Source organism: Sturnira hondurensis, unplaced genomic scaffold (assembly GCF_014824575.4).
Source record: "Sturnira hondurensis isolate 20B ecotype Veracruz unplaced genomic scaffold, ASM1482457v3 Scaffold0003090, whole genome shotgun sequence".
NCBI lineage: Eukaryota > Metazoa > Chordata > Mammalia > Chiroptera > Phyllostomidae > Sturnira > Sturnira hondurensis.
The window spans coordinates 1786120-1808434 of NW_028075721.1; the positions used below are offsets into that span (position 1 = coordinate 1786120).

Genomic DNA, 22315 nt, shown 5'->3' on the forward strand with positions numbered 1-22315 from the left:
TGGCCCCTGGTGAAAATGGGTTTGGCACCCCTGTGCCCTGTGGCAATCTGCTGCGGTTGCTGCCCCGCTTTGTCCTGTTTTCCGGTGGATCTCAAACCAGCATGGCCCAAGCAGCACCTGCTTGCTGCCCTCTCCTTGATGGGGCCCAGCAAAGAGGCAAACTCCTCTAGCACCAGCTTTGCGTTGTGGTTTTGGCACGAAGGGTGGAAAGTGAGAAGGTAGAGGCTGACTCCTGGCCTCACTGCCACGAGGAGCTCTTCGTTGTCCCTGTACACTTATGGCTGCCCCACCTCTCTGACAAACGGTACTTCTTTTCCATTTTGATGTATTTTGTGAGGGGGTAAATTATTTTCTCCCCAAGCTCCTCAGACATATACTGTTGCCTAAAAAGAGAGCCCTGGTGGAGACGTGAAGTGTAGAGGAGCTTAGCTCTGTCTAGTCTGGTCACCTGCTTGGGGGCGAGAGCCCTCGTTACCTCACTCCCAGGCATCCAAGGCAGCCTGTATATTAGGTTAGTGTTCCTGAGTACCACCTGACCTGCTACCAGGAAGGAAGCAAATGCTCATCTGCTTTCAGCTCTGCAGTCCCAAGTAAACAGGCATTAGATGTCCCAAGATCCGGGCCTTCAAGAGCGGCTTACTTTCCTTTATTGGATTCCGACGCTAGAAGAGCCTCTGGTGTGAGCAGTAATGGAGAGTCACCCACCAGCAGTGCTCCCGGCTCTGTGCCCGGGTGCTCCTTTGTCTGGTCCTGCTCAGTGGCCACACTGAGGGCTCTCTGGACTAAGCCATGTGATGTTCCCTTGGGCACATGGGGACCTTTGAGGCAGAGGTTAGAATTGAATCTGGGTTTGTCTGATGCATTTGCCATGATGCAGGCATGTGTCCAGTTCAGATGTTTGTGCTGAGTGTAAAATGCCAGGGACGGAGCAGAGCTGGAGAAAGGCTGCTGCTTCCAACTGACTAAGCCCTCGGGCTGCAGAGTCTCCACGTGGGTCTCAGAGGCTTGCCCCTTCTTTGGTGATGGGTCTGTGTTGGATGGTGTCCTGGGCAGCTTCTCCTTGACCCAGTAAGTTCACCAGGTTCTAAAGAGGACTTGGCTCTTTCCATGTCTCTTCGTCCCCACTGTCCTGGCCTTGTCCAACACTGTTATCCTCCACGGGGTGATTTTGGCAGCCTCCAGTTTTGCCTCTTCCATCCGTTTTCCAAATATCAGGTATTTGATCAGCTGCATCCTTTCTAAATGATTTCTGTAGCTTCCCATTGATCTCCTATGAAGTTCATACTCCCTCAACGAGTATGGAGGTGGCTGTGAATAACCTCTTTCCTGCTTCTGCTTTGGCTCCTTTTAGATCTGCCCAAGCTGTGACCCATCTACACTGAACTGCTGTCAGTTCCTGGACCGTGGGGCTGCTCTCTTGCCCGTGTGCCCCAGTTCCTCGGCCTCTGCACGAAACGTACTCCTCTTTTTCCCCCTCATCTCCTCTCTGAGGTTTTGGCTTAGCCTCCACTTCCTCTGGGATTCCCCGGGTCAGCAGCCCCTGATTCCCTGACCCACCCCCGACTTGATGCTGGAAACCAGGGGATGGCAAGCCTACACCCTTGTGTCCCTAGTGCCATCCTGGGTGCAGAGGATTTTTCTGGAATTGGTAAATGACAGGAAGGGTTTCTGGAAAGAGTTATCCCACCTGTTTTTACTGAGTTACCCAACTTTAGCAAGGATCAAACAGCTCTCAATAACCCATTTATTTTCAAGTGCCACCAGAGATCAGCAGATGCGAAGGTACTACTTTAAGTGTCCTGGAGAACACTCTTGGGTTTGGGGTTTTTGTTAGGTCCTCTCATTGTTTTGGTTCACTCTTGGCAGCTTATTGGGCAGCTGGGACCACACTGGTCCAGAACTTACCAAAGCAGCACTACAGACATTACCCACTGTTGTTGAGAGGGAACTTCAGGTATGCTTAGATTTTTCTTGAGTGAATGGAGGGGTGAATTTTCTTCTGCCTATATGTCACTAGCTTTGTGGCTGTAAGTCATTTAATGTCACAGTGCTGAAGTGAAGTGCCTGCAAGAGGGGAGAATAGTACTAGGAATGCTGTAACTGAGTTCAGGGCTCACTTACCTGTCACATACCTCTGCTATGACTTCGTACCAGCTAGAAACTGCAGTTCCATTGACATGTGGCTGGGAGAGAGCCAGTGACTTGGGTGATAATGTTCTTCGCCAGCCTGCAAGTGGGTGAAATTTGGGGTTTGTTGAGTGTCCATTAGGTGCCCAGCACTGCTGTGTCTCTGCTTTTTCTCTGAGGGCTGGGGGCTTCTTCCCATAGCCCCTGCATCCTGAGATGGGTGGGTGGAAGGCATTGCATCTGTTCTCTCCAGAGTGGCACGAGACTCAGGGTTGGGGCCTGTAACCTTAGGCTCTGTCTCTTGTACTTGGGTGTTTGGATTGGGGGCTTGATCTTTGGGGGTTATTACAACTGAATAAGCACATGTCCAGGAGCTGGGTTTTTGTTGTTGTTTTTTTTTGTTTTGTTTTGTTTTTAAACAAACTCTTTTGGGGGTAACCGTTTTTAAAGACTTTATTTATTTATTTATTTTTAGAGGGGAAGGAGAGAGGGAGAGAAACATCAATGTATGGTTGCCTTTTGTGCATCCCCTGCTGGTAGTTAGCCTGCAAGGAACCGGCTTGCAACCCAAGCATGTGCCCTGACTGGGAATCGAACCGCGATCGTCTGGTTCGCAGGCCCGCGCTCAATCCACTGAGCTACGCCAGCCAGGGCGGGTTTTTGTTGGTTTTGACCAGAGATGACACCTGTGAAAGACGAGGCAGGTAAAGGTGTTGTCTCCCTAGATCCTAAATTCCCGATTTTGAAAAGAAAAAAAGACTTTATGTAATAACAAATGTTACAGTTGATGATAGTGGACTTGAACCTTATTTTTAAACCAGCAGTATTGATAGGTATGTATTTATTTCATTGTGGTAGAATATACACAACATAAAATTTATTATTTTAACCATTATTTTTTTTAAATCCTTACCTGAGGATATATTTATTGATTTGAGAGAGAGAGAAAGGCGGAAGAGAGAAGGAGAAACATCTGATGGTTGTGTCCTGTGTGTGCCCCAGCTGGAGGTCCAGCCTGCAGCTTAGGTGTGTGCGCTGACCGGGGGTCGGGTCCACAGCCGTTTGCTGCACAGATGCCCAGCTGAACCACTGGGCCAAGGCCTGAGCCACTGGGCTGGGGCTGACTATTCTGAAGTGTGCAGTTTAGTGGTGTTAGGGCAGTTCATACTGTTGTACAGCCGTCATCCATCTCCATCCAGAACTTTTTTTTGTCTTCCCAAACTGGGACTCCATACCCATTAACATTAACTCCCTCTTCTCCCCTCCCCCTAGACCCAGGGAATTACCATTTTACTTTTTAATCTATGAATTTGACTACTCTAGATACCTTATATAAGTAGAATCATATAGTATTTGGCTTTTTGGCTTTTTGTGACTACCTTACTTCTTTTATTATTTTTTAAGATTTTTAAAAAAGATTTTATTTATTTATCTTTAGAGGGAAAGGGAAGGAGAGAACAAGAGAAATATCAATGTATGGTTGCCTCTCGGGAGTCCCCTGCTGGGAACTGGCCTGCAACCCAGGCATGTGCCCTGACTGGGAATCGAACTGTGATCATGTGGTTCGCAGGCCCAAGCTCAATCCACTGAGCTACACCAGCCAGGGCGTGAAATTATTTTGTTAATTTTTTTTGTTCATTGTTAATGTATAGAAACACAACTACTTTTTGTGTGTTTATTTTGTATCCTATGACTTTGTTGATTTCATATGCTAGTCTTTGCTAACAGTTTTTTTTTGTGTGGCATCTTTTAAGGTTTTCTGCATATAAGCTCATGCCATCTTATGATGGCAGATAGTTTTACTTATTCCTTTCCAATTTAAATGCTTTTTTTCTTGTCTAATTGCTTTGGCTAGCACTTTCAATACCCTGTTGAATAAAAATGGCAAAAACAGGCATCTTGGTCTTGTTCTTGATCTTAGAGGGAAAGTTTTCAGTCTTTCACCTTTGATGTTTGCTGTAGGTTTTTCATAGATGGCTTTTATTATGTTGAGATTGTTCCCTTTTATTTATAGTTTGTGCAGTATTATTGAGATGTAATTTAACATTCTATATAATTTACCCATTTAAAGTATATAATTTAGTGTTTTTCAGTATATTTGTGGGGTCAGCTTTACCCCCTTTGCTTATCTCAAACTGGTTAGATAAAAGTTTTCAAGTGCATGAAGATTTGCTAGAAAAGGGAAGGCTGAATGTTTTTTTTTGTAGTTTTAGAATGTCATGTTTTTGGAGAAGACTTAATGTCACCTGATGTTTGAAGAGATGGGATTCATTCCCCTTGAACAGTGACTCAGCTCTGGTAAGCAGCTTAGGCTCCTGTGGGGCTGTGCCCTGTGTCATTGACACCTGGTGGTAGCATGATGCCCAAGTGCGGGTACTGGCCTCCTTGGCTGCTCTGTCCTTAGCTCACCCACTCAGATTTTCAAGTTGAACCTGGAGGATGTAAAGCTCCCAGGCTATTCACTAGTAAACACTACCCTACCTGTGGGGCAGAGAGCCTGTAGGAAGGTGTTGAGGGCTAGCTGCCAGAGGTTAAAGAAGCATCCCCTACGGGGAAGCCTAAGCAACTTGTGTTGTGAGCATGCATGCCTTAGTAGTTCCCCATTCCCAAGGACAGTTGTAGACCCAGAGACCTGTTGGTGGTGACCAGGCATACCCTTTCTGGGTGGCCCTTGACTTGCCCTGTCTGCGTTAGCCTCAGCTGTCCAGGGTCACCCAGGAGCACATAGCTACAAACGCAAGGCCTCATCTTAGCATCAGGAAGCCTGTATGCCAGGGATCGTATCATAGGTGGTGTTGGGCAGAGGCCCAGGCCCTCCCAGCAGGCAGGGTGTTGGGCTGGCACCCCAGTCAGGTAAACCGCTGGCTCTGTTGCACTTATGTGTGTTGGACTGATGGCTGCAGAGTAGTCGGGGTCATTTGTGATTGGTCAGCTGAGGCATTGAGGGGGTGGACACCAGCTTTTGGCAGCTTCTAAATCACATAAAGTAAGGAAGCTAATTATTTGGCCTGCTGTTTTTCTGGGAAAGTGTGGGAATCCTGCCATTGGGCTTACACAGTTTCTGCTCCTGATGGTCCTCCAAGGTCCCCTTCTGTCAGGAGGTAGCAGGCAGTTTGTGAGTCTCCAGGTCCTTTGAACCATGGAAGTCCCTTTTTGAAGTCTGTTCCTTTTCTTCTTTCCCCTTTTCCTTTCTCCCCTTTCCTCCATCCCCTGCTGGCCAAGTTACCAGGGCCATGTGTTGGCTGGTGCCTTTTCCTCCCTGCCCTCCATAATGGGGCAGCTGGTTTCAGATGGAGGTGGTTGCATCACAGTCTTCCCTCCCTGCGTGATCTTTTATTTGGGTGGTCGGGGCTGCTCTTCTAAAACTCAGCGGCATGGCCATCCAGAGAAGGGCAGGAGCGCCATGTTGTGGGGACTCTAGTAGTGTTAGGAAACAGGCATCCGGGTGCATGGAATGTGCCGGGAGAGGAAAGAAATAGTCCAACATGGGGAAATGTATGTGGAAGGGTTCCTGCAGAATTATTTATAATAGGAAATAATCAAGGGTTCCTGGATGGTGTGGCTCAGTGGGCTGAGCACCAAAAAGGTTGCTGGTTCAGTTACCAGTCAGGGTTGTGGGTTGGGTCCCCTGTTAGGGGCATGCAAGAGGCAAATAATTGATGTATCTCTCACACATGTATTTTTTCTCCCTCCCCTTCCCCTCTCTAAAAGTGAATAAATAAAACCTTAAAAAACATTAAAAGCCCTGGCTGGTGTAGCTCATGGAACCACACAATCGCGGTTCGCAGGCCAGTTCCTGGTTCCCGGCAGGGGACGCACAAGAGGCAACCATACATTGATATTTCTCTCTCTCTCTCTCCTTCCCTTCCCCTCTAAGATAAATCAATAAAATCTTAAAAAAGACATTAAAAAATAATCAAAATGTAAGTGTACAGTCACTTGGAAATGGTCAAAATAAGGGAACCCTATGTCACTGCTTTAAAAAAAAGTATTTTATTGTGGCAAAATACACATAACATAAAAGTTACCATTTTAGCCATTTTGGATTTTCATAAGAGTTTATTTGAGCAAAACTGACCATAGTTGCCAGGAAGCAAGATCTTAAATGCTCTACCCCTTTTAGCTATTTTAAAGTGCGCAGTTCGGTGGCATTAAGTACATTCACATTGTTATGCAACCGTAAAGTTATACTTCAGCCCTCAGCTACTTGTTGACATTCACACGTGGTTAATAACAGACATCACGTGGGGGCTTCTACTATTTTACTCTTAAAAGGTAGTGACTTGATTCTCTTATTTCTGAGTTCTTGGGGAAATACCTTACTATTTCTTTGAACACTACAAACATTTAGACTAAAAAAATCTTTTCATTTCCTTTTTTGGCTTGGCCTTATGAAAAAAAAAGTATGTCTTTTTTCTGAGCGTCACTGAGGTGTCTTCAGCAGAATGCCCAGCGTGGGCCCCGCCTTGCTGTGGGTGGCTTTGTTGTTTCAGCACCTGGGGTTGGAGGAGTGAGAGTGGGTTTCAGGGGCCTCACCGTTTGGGGGCTTGGGGAGGCCAGGGAATGTACGGGACGAGGGTAATGGGTTTTGAGAGGCTCAGACAAGAAGCTGTGTACAAGGGGTCTCGACGATCCTGCAGAGATCCTGCCTGCCTGTACCCTTTCCATATCCAGGTCCTTGCTGCAGAGTGGTTTGTCTCTGTGGGATTGATCTTGCATTGCTCTGCCAAGCACTTTTCTAGAATTGAGCTCCTTACTTTAGGCACTTCTTAGGAATAGACTCTGCCGCCTTAGCTGGAACCAGAAACCATGGGACTGGAAGCAGTGATTTCAGGAAACTTTCCTTTGAAACTGACGCCCATGGTTCCTGGTTACAGGTACAACCTCCTGTTTCTTCAGCTGCATGAGGCACTGAGATGAATTCCATGGAAAATCAAAATGTCAAATTTCTCCAGGAACCACTAGTATGTTAAAAGAGCATTGCTTTTCCTGTTTTTCTGTCCTTTACCAAGAAGTATTTGAAAATGGAAGTGCATAATCATTTGCTAACCAAAGCTTTTGTGTGTGCTTTTTTGAAGGTACATGGGAATAGGACTCTCAGCTCAAGGCGTCAACATGAACAGACTTCCTGGTGAGTCACTGGTTAAGAGAACATTTGTTCGGCTCTCCTGATCCACTCTGTGATGAGAGTCATGGTGGCAGCCTAGGGGTTGGAAAGGACTGAGCAAACCAGGCCATTGGGTAGAAGATCCTAAAAGGTGGCCATTGGGCTAGGATGGGGTAGGCTTCCATTCCAACGATTAATTGGCAGGTGATTGTCATTCATGGAGTTTGAACTGTTTGCGATCAAAACCAAGTGACCTGAACTTGCTCTCAGTGGGGACACACCTCAGTAGACTTCACTCTCATTGGCCTTTGCCTGGCCAGCCTGGGACTCAGGTGCTCATGGGGAGTGAGGCTGCTGCCAACATTGGCTCCTTGTTGCTTCAGCACATTAAAGACCGAAGCCTTCATGTGGCCTCCGGTGTTCAGTTGAGGCAATTTCTCCCTTTTTTTTAAAAAAAAATTATTTATTTATTTTTAGAGAGGGAGAGAAACATCGATGTGCGAGAGATACATAGGTCAGTTGCCTCTTGCACACTGCTAACTGGGGACCTGGCCCACAACCCAGGCATGTGCCCTGACTGGGAATCAAACCGGCAACCTTTGGATTTACAGGCTGGCACTCAATCCACTGAGCCACGCCAGCCCAGGAGAGGCAGTGTCTTAATAAATAGGAGGATGTGTACAAGACTTGGGCTGAAGGCAGCCTCGGATTCACGGAATGTTTTGGGGCCTGCAGATGGGACTCTTCCACCACCTGGTACTCTTCTGGCTGTTTTCTGCCCAGTGGTCATGCCCAGTCTTGGGCTGAGCACAGTGGAGGGGAGCGAGCCCCCACCAGAAGGCCCACCATTTGTCCTTGAGTGGCAGAGTTGCCATGGTGCAGTTGCCCTGACACTGTCGTGGAGGCAGGCAAAGTCCCTGTGTTTTTGCTGTGGCCCTGTCTACTCTTTGTGTCCGTGACATGGAGAAGGCAGCTGGCTTTTTCCCAAGAGGAAGCAGCACTTAAACCTTATGTCTTTTCCAGTCAGTTTTATACAAATAGCAGATTTTTTCCCCAATGGACTAATTTCAGATACTGGAAATCTACACTTGCTTAGGAGTCAACTAATTGTCAGAAGCCTGACTTTTTTTTTTTTAACATTGATCTGAGGGAAAACTGGCCTTTTGCTATTGATCATAATATGTGTGGTGTGTTTGGCCTCTGTGTGGTGTATGGCTCTGACCTTTGTCGTACAAGCTCCCAGTCTTGGCTGACTAGATGCGTCTGCAGTGTCATGAACACCTTTCCATAAGCACCTGGCCTAGGACAGTCATTTCTCATCAAGGGTAAACTGATTCTTCTAGAACCTCGTTTTTTTAAGAAATCCTTACTCAAAGATATGTTTACTGATTTTTGAGATAGATGAAGTGGGGGAGAGAGAAGCAGTGATGTAAGAGAGAAACATCAATTGGTTGCATTGTGTACATCCCCCAGCTGGGAATCCAACCCGCAACCTAGGTGTGTGCCCTGACCGGGAATCCAACCCGGAACCTTGCGGTGTATGGGATGGCGCTCCAACAACCAACTGAGTCACCAGGCCGGGGCAAGGGTAAACTGATTCTTAATCTTTGTCTTGCTCTAAATGTGCACTTTGAACTTTTGCACAAAAATGATTATTGGATGGCACTGTAAGCAACCCTGAACATTGATTAAATGCATGTTTGTTAATCTTCTTAAGGAATACTATACAGCCATAAAGATGAAGTTCTTTAGGTGCTGATTTGGAGTAATCTCTAGCATACATTGTTAAGTGAAAAATACAAAACAGAACAGTGTATAATATGCTACTAAATATGAAACAAAGGGAAAATGAACATACTGGTGTCTGCTTGTACATGTATAGATACTATATCTTCGTAAAGCTACAGAAAGATGTGTAATATTGGCTGTCTTTTAGGAAGGGCAATGTGGCTAGGGATAGGACTAGAAAGGAAATTTTTCACTTTTGAGGCTTTTACATTTTTTTCTTGTGAGTATATTTTCTGTTTTAAAAATATAAGTGACATTAAGACAAAATAAACACAAACAAATACCCTCTGCATCAAGCAGCCCTCGTCCCTGTCTCTGAGGTGGTTTTGGAATGCAGCCTTTCATCATGTGGTAGGTGTGGTCTTTTGAGTTTCACTTGCTCATTCTTCTTTAGTAAGAACTGTTTTTTTGTTGTATTTGTTTTTAAAGATTTTATTTATTTTTCTTTAGAGGGGAAGGGAAGGAGAGAAGGAGAGAAATATCAGTGTATGGTTGCCTCTTGTGAGTCCCCTGCTGGGAACTTGCCTGCAACCCAGGCATGTGCCCTGACTGGGAATCGAACTACGATCTTGTGGTTCGCAGGCCCCCGCTCAATCCACTGAGCTACACCAGCCAGGGCCTTAGTAAGAACTGTTTTTGGGGACTTCCACCAAGATGGAGGCATAGGTGGAAACACTGTGCCTTCTCCCACAACCAAGTTTGAATACAACAAAGGTTTGGAGAACAAAGACACAGCCAAAGAACAGAAAATTGAATTATACTGAAGTCCGACAACAACTAACTGTTCAACTGGGATGGTAAGAGGGGCGGAGCCAGCAGTGAAGCAAGGTCTGGCAGAAAAGATCCCCAGACCCAGGCACACAAGTAGCCCGGACCCAGTCAGGGTGTGGGGCAGACTGACCGCGGTCACACATTTGCGCACAGTGAGATAGACCACGCAGGCCCCAGGGGGTGAACCCAGTGGAGGGCTAATGGCGGTGGCGCACTCGCGTGCAGTGGGACGAAACTCGCGGGCCCAGGTGACGGTGGCAGCTGCAGCACCGGCCACCAGCGGGGGCTGCGGCGGGAGGTGGCAGATGGGACGCCATTGCTCCTCTTTGACCCCGCCCCCACATACAGCGTCACAACCCAGTGACTGAGTTGCCCTGTTCTGGTGAAAACCTAGGGCTCAGATCCTGCTACGTAACAGGCACAGACAGCCCCGAACAGCCCAAAAGATGGCGCAAGAAGAACTCAAAGTCCCAGAGCCGATAACTCTAAGTGACTGAGAGATTGCCAGCCTCTCAGAAGCACAGTTCAAGGCACTGTTTATCAGGATGCTCATAGAACTGGTTGATTATAGTCACAAATTAGAGGAACATATGAAGGCTAAACTAATTGAAATGAAGGAAGATGTCCAGGAAACAAATAGTGATGGAAAGGAAACTGGGACTCAAATCAATGGAATGGACCAGAAGGAAGAACGAAACATCCCACCAGAAAGGAATGAAGAAATGAGAATTCAAAAAAATGAGGAGAGGCTTAGGAACCTCCAGGACATCTTTAAACGTTCCAACATCCGGATTATAGGGGTACCAGAAGGGGGAAAGAAACAGCCACAAGTGGAAAACTTATTTGAACAAATAATAAAGGAGAACTTCCCCAGCCTGGCAAAGGAAATAGACTTCCAGGAAATCCAGGAAGCTCAGAGAGTGCCAAAGAAGTTGGACCCAAGAAGGAACACACCAAGGCACATCATAATTACACCAGCCAAGATTAAAATGAAGGAGAGAATCCTAGAAGCAGCAAGAGATAAGGGGACAGTCACCTACAAAGGAGTACCCATCAGACTGTCAGCTGCTTTCTCAAAAGAGACCTTCCAGGCAAGAAGGGGCTGGAAAGAAGTATTCCAAGTCATGAAATCCAAAGACCTACAGTCAAGATTGCTTTATCCAGCAAAACTTTCATTTAGAATGGAAGGACAGATAAAGTGCTTCTCAGATAAGGTCAAGTTCAAGGAGTTCATCATCACCAAGCCCTTATTGTATGAAATGCTAAAGGGACTTATATAAGAAAAAGAAGATGAAAAATATGAACAGTGAAAGGACAGCAAACTCACAGTTATTAACAACCATGCCTAAAACAAAAGCAAACCAAGAGGACAGCTAGATCAGGAGTGGAACCATAGAAATGAAGAACACATGGAGGGTTAGTAACAGGGGAGAGGGAGGAGGAGAAGGGGAGAGAAGATACAGAAAATAGCATAGACGGTAGGTAGAAAATAGATAGGGGAGAGGGCGAGAATAGTGGGGGAAATATAGAATCTAAAGAACTTGAGATACGTGGTTATAAACTAAGGGGGAGATAATGGTGGGGGAGGGAGTGTGCAGGTGGAGGGGAATGAAGGGGGGGAATAGAACAACTGTAATGGTATAATCAATAAAATATATTTTTAGAAAAAGAACTGTTTTTGCTTGACTCATGGATGTGGGATCCATGGAGTAGAGCAGATGAGGTGGGAGGGGTTCAGGGTGACCTGAATCTCTTTGAGACGGAGCCGTGTGGAGCCACCCTAGTCTGTTTGCCTGGGTTATAAGGTGGGGCTCTGGGGTGATGGAGGCCAGCCACTGGGCACGCACTCTGATGTCGTTAATATACAAGTAGGGAAATGCACCTGGCCCTGTTCAGGTATAGGGATGGCCTGTAGGGAGAAGGGGCTTGGAGACAATGAAGTGTTTGACTCCACACTAGCACATCAGGAGAGCTGGCACTTTTTTACACACTCCCTGGTACATCTCTTTTTTGGCAAGAGTAAGGGCCTCAATGTGCCGTGGATAGTGTACCTTTTTTCATTTTCACTGTCTGCCAGCTCCCGAGGGTTTTCCTTCCTGCAGTACCCAATCTCTCCCCAATTTTTCGTTAAGGCGGAAAGCATGAATCCGATTGCATCTGGATGGGGAATCTCCCTAGGAAGGATGGATGCCTCTGGCCTTCCCAGGATTCAGGGAAGGCTGGGCAGGACGTAGCACAGGACAGATATAGGGATAGAGGGGCGGGCCTCCCTTAGGAATGAGGGTGGGCCTGCCACTGTTCATCCCAGTGCTGGATTTGAAGATCAGAATACCCCTTGCTGCTCTCTGTTTTCTGGGCTCACTTAAAAAAATGGTGATAAGAAGCATATATTCTCCAACACTGAAAGTTTCATCATTCATGAACAGTGGGAACTGAAACGACTTGTATGTATTTCAGTGGGGAGGGGAGGGGGAGGATGGTAGCAGCTAGACAGAGCCCCCTGCCAGTTGCTTCTGGTTTCCAAGACGCCCTTGGCTGAGATGAAGGCTGTTTGGACTGTGTGGCTGTATGGTCAGTGGGAGGTTAGTGATGGCGGGGCCTAGGCTGGGTCTAGAGTTTAGATTTAACTTTAGATGAGATGTTTGAGGGTTGATGTATCTCCTCAACAGATACAGGTGTGTTTGGTGGAAGGTAGTGGTTAGTGTGATTACTGTAGCTTCACAATGCTGTGTTAGCCTGGTGTTGAGGGGCAGATGGAAGTTTTACCAGGTGGTTCTGGGCGATAGTACAGTAAAGCCTGTGAATAACTCCATTTAAGCTGTCAAGTGCTGGGATGGCTTCTTGGGGACAGTCAGGATGAGCCAGTTGAGGAAGGAGTCCGTGTCTCATTTCAAGTGGTTTGGTTGTCGTCGTCTTCTTTTTTACTTTAAAATTTTTATTTATTTATTTATTTTTAGAGAGAGGGGAGAGGAGGGAGAAAGGGAGGGAGAGAAACATCAATGTGTGGTTGCCTCTCATGCATACCCTACTGGGGACCTGGCCCACAACCCAGGCATGTGCCCTGACTGGGAATTGAACCGGTGACCCTTTGGTTTGCAGGTCTCGCTCAATCTACTGAGCTACACCAGCCAGGACTGGACTTCTTTATGTAAGCAGTAGGGACTGCAGGAATGTTTTGAGCATAGACGGGATGTGATCAGATTTGCTAATAAGCAACTAGTTCAGCATCGCGCAAGTAGTACAGAGAGGCTTTCCGGGGCGGGGTGTGGGGGTAGGTGCTGGGCAGTAGGGACTGAAGAGTTCAGGCATGTTGGGGAACTTCGGGAGGTAGTTAAAGAAAAGACTTCCTTTCCTTGTCTGAAATGCTTCATGCGAAGCATTTGATCAGAAGTGGATGATTAAATTTGTAAATGCCTATGGGTATACATTAAGATAACTCAATATATGGTTTTGTTGAGAAGAATTCTACTAGCTCTTTGGGAGGAATTTCTTATTTTCAAGGTTGTGTATGTAGAGAACTTCCTATTTGCAAGTTTATTTTTTTTAAGATTTTTTATTTATCTATCTTTAGAGGGGAAGGGAAGGAGAGAAGGAGAAATATATCAATGTATGGTTGCCTCTTGTGGGTCCCCTGCTGGGAACTGGCCTGCAACCCAGGCATGTGCCCTGACTGGGAATTGAACTGCGATCGTGTGGTTCGCAGGCCCGCACTCAATCCACTGAGCTAGCTACACCAGCCAGGTGTATTTGCAAGTTTAAAAAAATTTATCAGTAAATCCATCAAGGCCGGTTGGTCTTTTGGAGGGGACACTGAGGCATACAAGTTTCTAGAAGGCCCATCGTTCCTCTTTCATTAGCATGTTCAAATCACTTGTTTCTAGTGGCATCACTTCCACCGCTTTGGCCATATGAGTCTCTTAATTTATAGAAAAACTGCTATGATTGTTATCAAAGCCTAAAAAAACCATCTTCATTGATCTTTTAGTGTAATTGAATCCAATGTGTTAATTTTAAAAAGAGAGAGAATGATTACTGTTATCAATCTAGTGTCCTTAATTTTTAAATTGAGTTTTAAGTAACATACCCTACAATCTACCCCTTTAAAAATGCACAGTGTAGCCCTGGCCAGGTGGCTCAGTTGATCGGAGCGTCATCTAGTACACGGCAGACTGGGGGTTTGGCCCCTGGTCAGGGTGTGTGCGGGAGGGGACTATTTCTCTCTCACACTGGTGTTTCTCCCTCCCTCTCTCTCTCAAATCAGTTAACAAAATATCTTCAGGTGAGGATTTAAAAACAAAAGTGCATGATTCAGCCCTCCACATACACCGCACACCAGCATGCCTGCGGGGAGCTCAGCCATGCTGCACACATTCCCTGTGCTGCCCCGGGACCCTGTGTGACCCTGCCTGGCCGTGTCCTCCCTGGGCTGTGAGCTCCATGGGACTTGGACCTGTCTATTTATGTATTATTGATGAGAGAGCGAGAGAACGAGACACTGATTTGCCGTTTCACTCATTTGTGCATTCATCAGGCGCACGGACCACATTTTTCTATCATCTCTCTCCCAGAGTGAACACAGGTCCACATGGGCTGTGGGGAGCGGCCATTGTGGCTGCAGCAGTGGCTGCAGCCAGCCAAGCGTGGGGGAACCAGCCTGGAGTCATGTCCCCACTGGCCTGCAGCCTGCCTTAGGTGGTGAGAAAGCCTTCTTCGGGCACTTAGCCACCCTGACAGTTGTGGTGCTGATTGTGTGTGAGGTCTCTGTTACCACCTTCCACCTGTAGGAGGAATGACTAGTCTCCCTTTTCTGTATGTCAAGGCTCATTGTCACTGACCCAGTCACCGGCTCGCATTCAGCCACAGCAGGACTGTGAGCAGTATCACTCAGGACTCTGGTGGGACAGTACGGCTCAGCGGTTAAGAGCCTGGACTCCGGAGCCACACTGTCTGTGTTTGTGTCCTGGCAGCTGTGTTACCTGGAGCAAATTACTTAACTTCTTTGTGCCTCAGTTTCCCCATTTTAATGTGGAAGTAATGCTGGTACCTAACTCATATATGAGATAGTCAAGAGGATTAAGGGAATTCCTATAAAGTGCTTATAGTAGTGCCTGTTACACACAAAGGGTACATGAATGTTAGCTGTTGTCATTATTGAGAAAGATGTTTTTCCTATCTGACAAAGGAAGTACCTATACATCTGAGGTTCTTTTATGCACATTTGTGTATCAGAGCTGGGTTAGCTGCAGTCAAAGCTGCATTTTCTCTGCAGTGCTTTTGTCGTCTGGATGTGAGTAGGCATGTCAGCTGCAGGTGAATCGTGGAGGAAGAGGACAGTGCAGCAACCAGAGTCAGGATGTTGTTTCAAGTGTTTTCTTTTCTGGGTTAGCAGGAACCCTCTAGGGCTGTCAGGTGGAGGGCTGCTGTGCTGGGCCCCAGGCAGAGGGTAATAGAGAGTGTCTCTCGCATGAGGCTGTGGCGCTCAGACTTTCCTGGGAGCAGGCGGGCATGTCTTAGCTTGTGCAGTCAGAGGTTTCTATTGGAAGACGTGGAAGTTTTATTGTTTACATTTCGTAAGGTGTTTTTGGCCTCCTTAAGCATGAAACCAAGGAACAGGTGTGGCCCAAAGTAAGAATGCCAGAACCCTTGGCTAAATGGCTTGGAAGCAGGGCAGGAAGACCTGCAGCCCTGCCCATCTATCAGTGAGCTGGCCGTGGGCAGGAGCTGGGATCCTGGGATTAGGGAAGCCAGGAGAAAAAGTCAGGGGTGTAGCTAGATGGTAGGGTTTGGACTTCTCCCCAGCTTGGGTGCTTTGACAAGGGGGACGGGGGTAGGACAGATATTCCTTCTGACCTTGTACAGAGCAGGGGAGACTGAGGCTGTGTTGACAGGCAGCCCCATCCGCCTCAGAAGTGGGCAGCTGATAACTTCCTCCTTGCTGTTCCTGTGGAGGAGGCAGCTGTTTTCTTGGTGTGGCATGTATCACCTTCATTACCACAACCCCTCAAAGGAGAACCCAGGCCCATTGAGGTATACTTTCTTCGAGCTGTTGGGAAAGAAGCAGCTGTAAGAACCACAGCTGGGGATTAGGAGTGAAGGGCATAGCCCTCCATCTGCTCCTTTGAAGCAGATGGCACCTGGCAACCATGCTTTGGGGTGGGGTTGGGACAGAGAAGGACTGTCTGCCTCTTTTCCACAGTATGGTCACATTCAAGTGAGTATCTTTTCTTTTCCCTCCAGTTTTCCTGACCAAGCCTGCTCTGAATGGGCTGTTAAGAACATGCCCCCTGGAGTGTTTGTGTCCTGATCACTGTGCCTGGGCCCTGCTTCTGCTGGGTGGGACACATTCTGCAAACAACAGATATTTCACATCTGCATGTGCCACAGGAGAGCAACTGCAGATAGCAGACATCAGGGCAGAACAGCGGGGGTCTGTGCCAGGTTCATGAGGGCAAGGCTAGCCCCTGCCGGTGGTGTGGCAGGCACTGACAACAAATGACAGGGTGTTCCATGTCCTTCGCCCTGTCCTTGTTGGGTACAGGACATGCTGTGTAAGATGTCTCAATAGCAAGTGACTTTGTGTAGTGGATGCCTTAGTGATTACTAGCATGTAGGTGGGTTTCCTAGAGTTTGGAAATGCTATTTTTGTCTATACCTGCCAGACAGGTACTGCTTCTGTCCAACTCCATGTAGGCTGGGTACCCTTGTTGCTCACAGCTGATGTGTCCCCACTGTGTCCAACCATTAACCGCTGATTCTCTTGGAGCACGTTCATTCCAGAATCTGCAGGGGTCTTCCATGGGGCTGCTCAGTTCCAACCTCCATCAGGGGGGCCGTGCTTCTTTCCAGTGGGTGGGGTGAATCATCAGGGCCCCACTGGGAATCTGGGTGTATCTCCTCCTAACCCTGGCAGGGCACTTGGGAACAGGCCTCAGCATCCTTGGGTGATTGCAGATGCTGTATAAGCCTCCCAAGTGAGTGTCAGACTGAGAGAGGGAAGGACCGACTGGTGATAGCCCTGCAGTTCAACCAGTTGGGCTCTTGGGCTCTTGGGTGGGGTTGGTACTCAGGGCCTTGTATCCCTGGCAACAGGTTCTATCCACTGGGCAGTTCAGGATAGGATGGTTCGGCAGTTGGACCCAAGGGCCAGGTAACTGGTCAAAGCCGTGGTGGTTCACATGGTGGTTCACATGATGGTTGATGGTGCCGGTGCTGTAGGACCTGCCACGACCCCTGCTGCAGAACTTGTTTCATGTAAGAGGCAGGACCCTCTGCCTCACTGCTGCTCCTTCCTGGGTCAGCAGCGCCCTTGGCCCCATGGCCTCCTGAGCCCGTGTTCCTTTCCCGTGTGCTTCTTCCCTCAGCTACAGGGAGACCTGTGTTACTACGGCATCCTAGGGCTGGCTGGCAGTCTTTCGAAATGAGGCAACCAAGTCAGACCTGGAAATTATTGGACTTGGGGGTTTCTTATCCTATTTCCTTCTTCCAAATACCATCTCCTACCTCTCTATAGCACAGAGGTGAAAAATCTGGCTTTAAAACGGTTTTTCAGGGTAAGTTAAGTCCTTTGAGATCAAGGTTTCATAGACAGCAGAAGGGCCAGTTCTGAAACCCCAGTTTGTCCGTCTTTGAAAACAGAGATTCGCAAGTGTCCTCTGGTGTGACTGGCAGCTGGGGCCATGTTGAGGTGGAGATGAGTTGGGAACAGTTACTGCTCGATCCCTGCCTCCCTAATGTTGGGCAGAGGGACACTGTATCTAGGCGTTGCGGAAATACGGGATACTATGCCTGGGCCTGCTTTTGGGAGGGGTTTTGCACATGCCCATCTCTCAGGATCTGGTGATGTGTGCAAAGCTGTAGACTCCTACATTACCAGGTGTTACACATCTACTGCCTTTCCCCGAAGGTTTACAAGGAGCTCAGTGTAAACAAGGAAAAGCCAACAAGTCACAGAAGAGACATACAAGGCCTGCGAGCTGAGGTTGCACCGTAGTTTTACGGGATAGTGGCATCCCTTTCCTTAGCCTGACTCGACACGGATGACAGACCCAGCCTGTCCTGTGGGAATCTGAGATGAAGGCAGGTAGCCTGGCCAGATATGCCAGATACCATATGAGCCATGTCCTAGCCAGGCCCAGCTAGACTCATCTGGGGCCTCTCCTGGCCATCAGGTATCCGTTTCTTTTGGGGTGGGGAAGGAGTCTGACTCGTGGAAGGCCCCTTTATATACAGATGCTGGTATGTAGACCTTCCCGCTGCTCAGGCTTCAAGTTGACACCTGGCTCTGTCTCAGAATAAGGCCTGGGTGCCCTGTGAGGACAGGCTTTGCCTGGTGTGCACCTCTGGTGTCACCAGCTACCCGCAGTCAACCTTTTTCTCATTCCCTTTTTACCCTGGCCTCCATGCTGAGCATTATGAAAAGTAGAGCCCAGGGAATCCCTGGCTCCTTTGGCCTACAGCTGCCAGAGGCATCACCTTAGGGGTACGTTGATCCTGTCCGTGGTCCCATGGCCTAGGGTAACAGCCCTGTGAGTACTGTGACAGGCCTTACTTAAGGTCACCCCACAGTGCTGAGTGAAAAACTCTCTCTTGCTTTCCCGTTATCCATTGTTGAGCTATTCCAGGCATTGCTTCTGTCAGGTTTTTAAAGATGCTACGAGGTATGGGAAGCGCATCTGTCTGATGGACGTCTGGGGAGTGATGGGTGTGAGTGAGTGATCACCCTTGAGAAGCAGCCCTGCCATGAGGTACCCCCAGCAGTGCGCCCTCTCCACAGCAAGTGCAGGCTCAGGAAGCACCCTGGGCAAGCCAGTCCAGCTCCTTGCTCCATAGCCAACCTCATGAGTAGAATTCTGGGCACCCCTGGGCATGGCTCTTGAGCTCTACCAAGTGCTCCAACGATCAAGTGGCCTCCCCACAAAACGGGCTGCTCGCTGTGGGCCGGTAGGAGAGGTGGGTGGTGATTGGTTCCACTCCTGCGTGCTATTTCAGGCAAAAGGGGAGCAGGAAGTCTGTGGCACCCTGGCTTGATCCCTGAGCTAGTGTTAGGGATGGAGAAGGAAGGGAGACCCGCAGATGGAGCCTCCCGTGGGCTGATGTTCCATGTCCATTCTTATTTCATCCTCCTGCCAACCCGAAAGAGAAGTTCAGCCAGGAGCACTTAGAGGGGCTAACAGATGAGAGAATTGGGATTCAAACCCAGGGCTCTGACCTCAAGGTCCAGTGATGACTGGGACCTATTTATTGGGCAGAGCGGGCTGGTTTAGTGGTGTGGTGGTCAGCTCATAGGCTATCTCTGTGAGCAAGACATGGGTTGGACTCTGTCCTGGTCAGCCTTGAGCCAGCACTGGAAACTACTGGGCAGGCACAGCACTGGCCCCCTCCCAGGGTTCTGTGCTAATGTGCTGACTGATGGTGCAGGAATCTTTGCACTCAGCATAGGAGTTCTCTTCATTCCTAGCTGCCCTGGGACTGAAGCTCTTGATGTGTCCTGGGCGATGGGAGTGGTGTGTGGTGGGTCCCTGGAAGTCATGCTGGATTCCCTTGGCACCCCCAAGAGGAGTCTCCCACCTCTAGGACACTGTAACTTGGGCAGTGCCAAGATGATAAACCATTTCCTCAGCCACCCCCGTCCTTGTGTGACTGAGACTTGCCCTCTGAGTGATGATGATGTAAGGGGAAATGAGTAGTACCAGAGCACCTGATCTGGGCACTTACGGCCTCCTGGCCTGAATATGGCTTCGCTTCTTGCATCACTGGTATCTGATGTGGCAGGGGATAGGCTTTTCTGTGTGGGCGTCACGCTGGCTACCCATCAGTTACCTCTGGGAGTGGCGACGCTTACACCCTGGAGAAGGAAGAATGGTTAGTGGGATGGCACTCTCTGTTGGGGGTGTCCTCATCGTGCTGCCCTACTCACCATCTGATCCAGAGTGCCTGGCACGTGGAGCCAGGTCTGCAGTCTGGCTGCAGGCCTCCTTCCAGGGCCCAGAAGTAGCTTCACCATTAGACTGTGCACGTAAAGGTGTGATGCAGTCAGGCAGCTCTAATTGTGGTTTTTTTGGTTGTTTTTTTTTTCTTCCAGTTTTATTTATTTTTAGAGAAAAAGTAAGGGAGGGAGAAAGAGAGAACTATCAATGTGCGAGAGATATATCTATTGGTTGCCTCTCACACGCCCCCAAATGGGGACCTGGCCCACAACCCAGGCATGTGCCCTGACTGAGAATTGAACCGTCAACCTTTCAGTTCCCAGGCCAGCACTCAGTCCACTGAGCCACACCAGCTCTAATATATATATATATATATATATATATATATATATTGACAACAAAATTCCTCACAGTCAAGCTCAGGATTGCCCACAAATGACGTGTCACATGTGGTCTGACACATTGACAGTCTTGTGCTCCAGGTTTCCTGCCAGCTTTGGCCACATTTCCCTCTTCGTGTCAACAAACAATTCATGAGCACCTCCTGCTGCAGGCCAGGTGTTACACAAGGTGAACAGAAAGGTGCAGTCCCTTTGGGTAGAGAACTTTGGTTGCCTCAGGAGAGCGAAACCCACCTCTAAGCAGTCTGTTTTACCAGACCTCAAGCAGGGCAAGCAGAGAAAACAGGTCTCTCTCTCTCTTTCTGTGTCTGTCTCTTGCCTCTGCTTTCTGCTTTATTAGCTTCGGTCTGTCAAACTGGCTTTCTACATGACGTTGGAATGACAGCAGCTTTGGGACCCGCTCTTCTCCCGGCTCCGTTGTAGGAAGATTCCAGGAAGATCTCTAGTGGGTCTAACCTGGGTCAGCCCATCAGCCGGGCCTCCGGGAGGAAGGCTTCCTAGGGTTAGCAGTCCCCGCTGAAGCCATAGGGCTGGTGCAGGGAGGAGCTGCTTCTAAAGAGGAGGTGAGGGCTATCTCGCAAAGAGGCAGGACTGGCGGATTCTAGCACTCCTTGTTCCCTACCCTGCTGTTTGTTCCTGTGGCCTTGGGGGAAGGGCACCAGGAGGCTTTGTGCCCCTCCTTCCTGCAGTCTACAGAACCCAGCCTTAACACTGATACGGAGTAGCGTTGGTCAGGGCAGCCACGCTTGGCATCCAGAAACCCTGTAGGGGCTACCTGAAGTTTTTTCTGCTGGAGCCCAGTCTCGAGGCCCTCGGGCTGTTCTACTTTTAGAGCACCTTTCTCTTGCCTGTGTTTGGATTGGGGGCCACCTCGGGAAGGTGGAGGCGGTGGCTTCCCCCTTGCCGTTATCTACTTGGTGCTCTCTCAGAGGAAGGGGGATTGAGCCTCTGAACAGAGTTATCTCTAAAACCATGGGCTTCACACAGCTTCTCAGTGCCTCAGTTTCCCTGGCCCTCAGATGGTGAGCCTCCCAGTTGGCTTGGAGACTTGGAATGTTTCTCACAAGTAAACACTCTCACCCTTTGACAGCAATGTCTGCTTGCTCTCCCCCTATTTTGTAGAGAAGGGAACCAAGGTCTAAGGAGGTAAGTGACTGCCTGGGGACTGCCATTTTTGGCGGGACGGTACTACGGCCAGGGCCAGACTGCCACAGCCCTTCCGGCCACACTGACCGCCCTGGCACTCAGAGCTCAGTGTCTCCTTCTAACAAAGGTCAAACCACCCTCTGCAGGACCCTAGCGTGAGACCGACAACAACACACACTTTATCTACCAGTTGTTTTCTTATGTGCTTACTGGTTTTCTCATGCATTTTATCTAGTCTGCTCTCTTCACACCACCCACCACACTCTCTTGTCACCTCCATGGAGTGGGCCTTTGATATCTAATGGGCAGTAGGTTGGGTAGCAAGTTGGTGATACTTTTCCTTTCCAGAGGGGGGTGGTGAGGGGGAATTTAGCAAAGTGGCCCCAAATCGAGCGGTTTCTGCAAAACTGTTGCTAAATGAGTGTGTTATAACATTCTGTTTTTAACCCTGAGCTGCCTTTTGTGCATGTGTGTGCACACACCAACTCTTAGTTCTGTCTGGGAAAATACTGGCTCTAAAATGAAAGCTTCATTTGAAGGTACATTACAGCTCTGATTTTTTTGGAGAAGTTTTGAACTTCACAGCACTGTGAGGAGACAAGGAGCTGAAGTGTTGCTGCTCTTCATTAGTCTTTCCAGATGCTCACTGACTTTCCTAGCCATGGGGGCTGTATTAGTATCCTGTTGCTGCTGTAACAATAGTAGGGCCTAAAATAATTGTCTTACGTTTCTGGAGGACAGAAGCCCTAAAATCAAGGTGTCAGCAGTATTCTTCCTGAAGTCTAGGGAAGAATCTGTTTCCTTGTCTGTTCTGGCTTCTAGAATCCATCTACATTCCTGGACTCCTGCCCCATACTCCACTTCAAACCAGCAGTGTGGTGTCTTTTAATATGTCCCTGCTTCTATCATCACATGCCCTTTTCTGGCTTGACCTTCCTGCCTGCCTCTTACAAGGACCCATGTGATTGCATTGCACAACCCACTACCCCATAATTCAGGATAATCCGTTAATTTACTCACTTATGCAAAATCTTTCTTTTTTTCATGTA

General features: G+C 48.3%; 1 protein-coding gene across 1 annotated transcript in view; it reads left to right on the plus strand.

The window, feature by feature from the left end:
- Window positions 1-22315, plus strand: part of RANBP10 (RAN binding protein 10) — a 61092-nt gene that overhangs the window by 14673 nt on the left and 24104 nt on the right. Inside the window, exon 3 of the mRNA XM_037041482.1 lies at window positions 7206-7258. Coding sequence (XP_036897377.1) covers window positions 7206-7258 — 53 coding nt within the window. The remainder of the gene's footprint in view (window positions 1-7205; window positions 7259-22315) is intronic.